General features: G+C 52.1%; 1 protein-coding gene across 3 annotated transcripts in view; it reads left to right on the top strand.

Moving 5' to 3' along the window:
- IFT122 (intraflagellar transport 122) overlaps nt 1-1,811 on the top strand; it is a 31,733-nt gene extending 29,922 nt beyond the window's left edge. For all 3 annotated transcript variants that reach the window (XM_010131159.1, XM_010131158.1, XM_010131160.1), the window contains 3 exons: nt 79-158; nt 804-968; nt 1,672-1,811. In XM_010131159.1, coding sequence (XP_010129461.1) covers nt 79-158; nt 804-968; nt 1,672-1,761 — 335 coding nt within the window. In that variant the 3' untranslated portion in view covers nt 1,762-1,811. The remainder of the gene's footprint in view (nt 1-78; nt 159-803; nt 969-1,671) is intronic.
- Nucleotides 1,812-2,023: the final 212 nt, after the last annotated feature.

Raw genomic sequence — 2,023 nt, forward strand, 5'->3', positions numbered from 1 at the left:
CGTTTGTGCTGCGAGTGCTGGCTGCCGGGAGGACGGCTGATTCGAGAGGAACTCTTTCTTCCTTAAGAATGTATCTAGATGCGCAGAGTCTGCGGCTTGATGACAACACAGATATTATTGAAGACGACGATCCCTTTACAGCAAAACTGAGCTTCGAGGTAAGAGCCGTGCCCATATCTTCCGGCTGTTTCTTTCTTGCTACCAACAGGAACAAACAGAAAACCAGAAGTACAATCTGGCGCGAGGGTGTGAGTGTGTTGCAAAGCTGACCACAAGAGAGGCACAACACAGGGGACTGGAGGAGCAGGATGATGCTGGAGAGGGGATGGGATTGACCGGTTAATGCCTCTCTTGGGTGGGGTGGGCGGAAAATAGGAAAAAAAAAAAAAAAAGCCCAAACCCACAAAACAACAAAGATCTTGAAGTGAGTGTTCCTGGAGTTTGGTGTTATCTTCACACGCCGCCTCAACAGGGCTGTCCCGCGCGTGTTCTGTGCCTGGGCAGGACGCCTGTACAACAGGCGTTGCTGGGTGGCTCTCGTGAGGACGGTGGCCATGGTTTACCTTACCAGGAGCTGTGTTAAAATGAGTCGCGGGAGCTCACCAGGACTGTGTCAGAGTTGTGGCTGGATGCTGCTGTCGCTGCAGGCAGCGACAGAACCGACCAAGCCTGGTGGGACAAGGCTCAGGCCAAGCCTGCATTAGCTTTTTCCACTGACTCTTACTTTCCTTCTTGCAAGATCTTACTGATCTCAAAGGGCTTTGCAGTGGTAACTAATTCTTTCCAAACCTGCTCTGCTGCAGCAAGGCGGCTCCGAATTCGTTCCGGTGGTTGTGAATCGTGCTGTTCTGCGGTCCATGAGCCGGAGGGACGTCCTGATCAAGCGCTGGCCGAAGCCTCTGAGGTGGCAGTACTACCGTTCCCTGCTACCGGATGCCTCCATCACCATGTGTCCATCGTGTTTTCAGGTAGTGTTTGCACAGGGAGGTTTTAAAAAAATAAAACCGAAAGCCCTTCTGAGAACGCTGTGGTTGAAACAATCCTAGTGACGGAAACCTTGTACTTTAAACGTGTTCAAGCAGTTCCCAAAGGGTGTCAAGACAGAGCAGGCAGTGAACACCAGAAAACAAGCAGTGTGATGCCCAGAGGAGCAGCTGCCGTCTGCAGGCTTTGAGGTAGCTGGATTCGAGAAGTCGTACCGAGAGCGAGCCAGGGCCTCTGGAGCAAACCTTGGCTGAGCAGCAAACGCTGATTTGCGTTGGTTTCTTTTTGCTCTGCCGCTCTGACTGCCAGCCTGGTCTAGCGGGAAGGGTCAGCCAGGATCTAGGTTAGCATGTGGTTCAGGCCTCTCCTTCCCCTGGCAGGAGAGGCTTTCCCGAATGCTGGAATTCAGCCGCGTTTGCTTACACAGAAACTGCCTAATTTTTGTCCTTCCCTCTGCAAAAGTCAGCAGTGGGCTCGTGCCTCTGCAGCAGCGTTGGCAGTGGCCTGTGCAGTGCTGGCTGCTTGGTGCTGGTTGTAGCACGCTCGAGCGGTTGGAGGTGAGGCGACCCCTTGTCTTGTAGTGGCAGCTTCACTGTGTCTCTCTGTAGAGAAGCCGCTGAGCTCAGGTTGCATGTTTTTGAGCTAGTCACAGGGTAACTTGTCCCTAAATCTGTTCCTAATTAACAGATGTTTCACACAGAAGACTATGAGCGTCTCGTGCTCCAGCATAATTGTTGTCCGTTCTGTCGGCGGAAAATAGATGAGTCAAACCAGTGAAGAAAAACAACCCTATACCTCAGCTGACAGATTCCCTCCTGGCTCGGCAGCACGCTGCACAGATCCGTGGAGTTCTGCAACAGCCTCGCTCAGTCGTCTTGTTGCCTTTGGTACAGAGGAGTGGAACTGACCTGAAGAAATGATTCTGTTTTTCTAAATGAAAATGTCAGTTGTTCACGAATGTCCTCTGATTCCCCCGGCAAGGAGCTGAGGCACCGCGGATTTTTACAGGAATGTTTCCAGGGTCAAGTCTAGCCTTGGA

This window comes from Buceros rhinoceros, unplaced genomic scaffold (assembly GCF_000710305.1).
Source record: "Buceros rhinoceros silvestris isolate BGI_N320 unplaced genomic scaffold, ASM71030v1 scaffold20412, whole genome shotgun sequence".
NCBI classification, from domain to species: Eukaryota; Metazoa; Chordata; class Aves; order Bucerotiformes; family Bucerotidae; genus Buceros; species Buceros rhinoceros.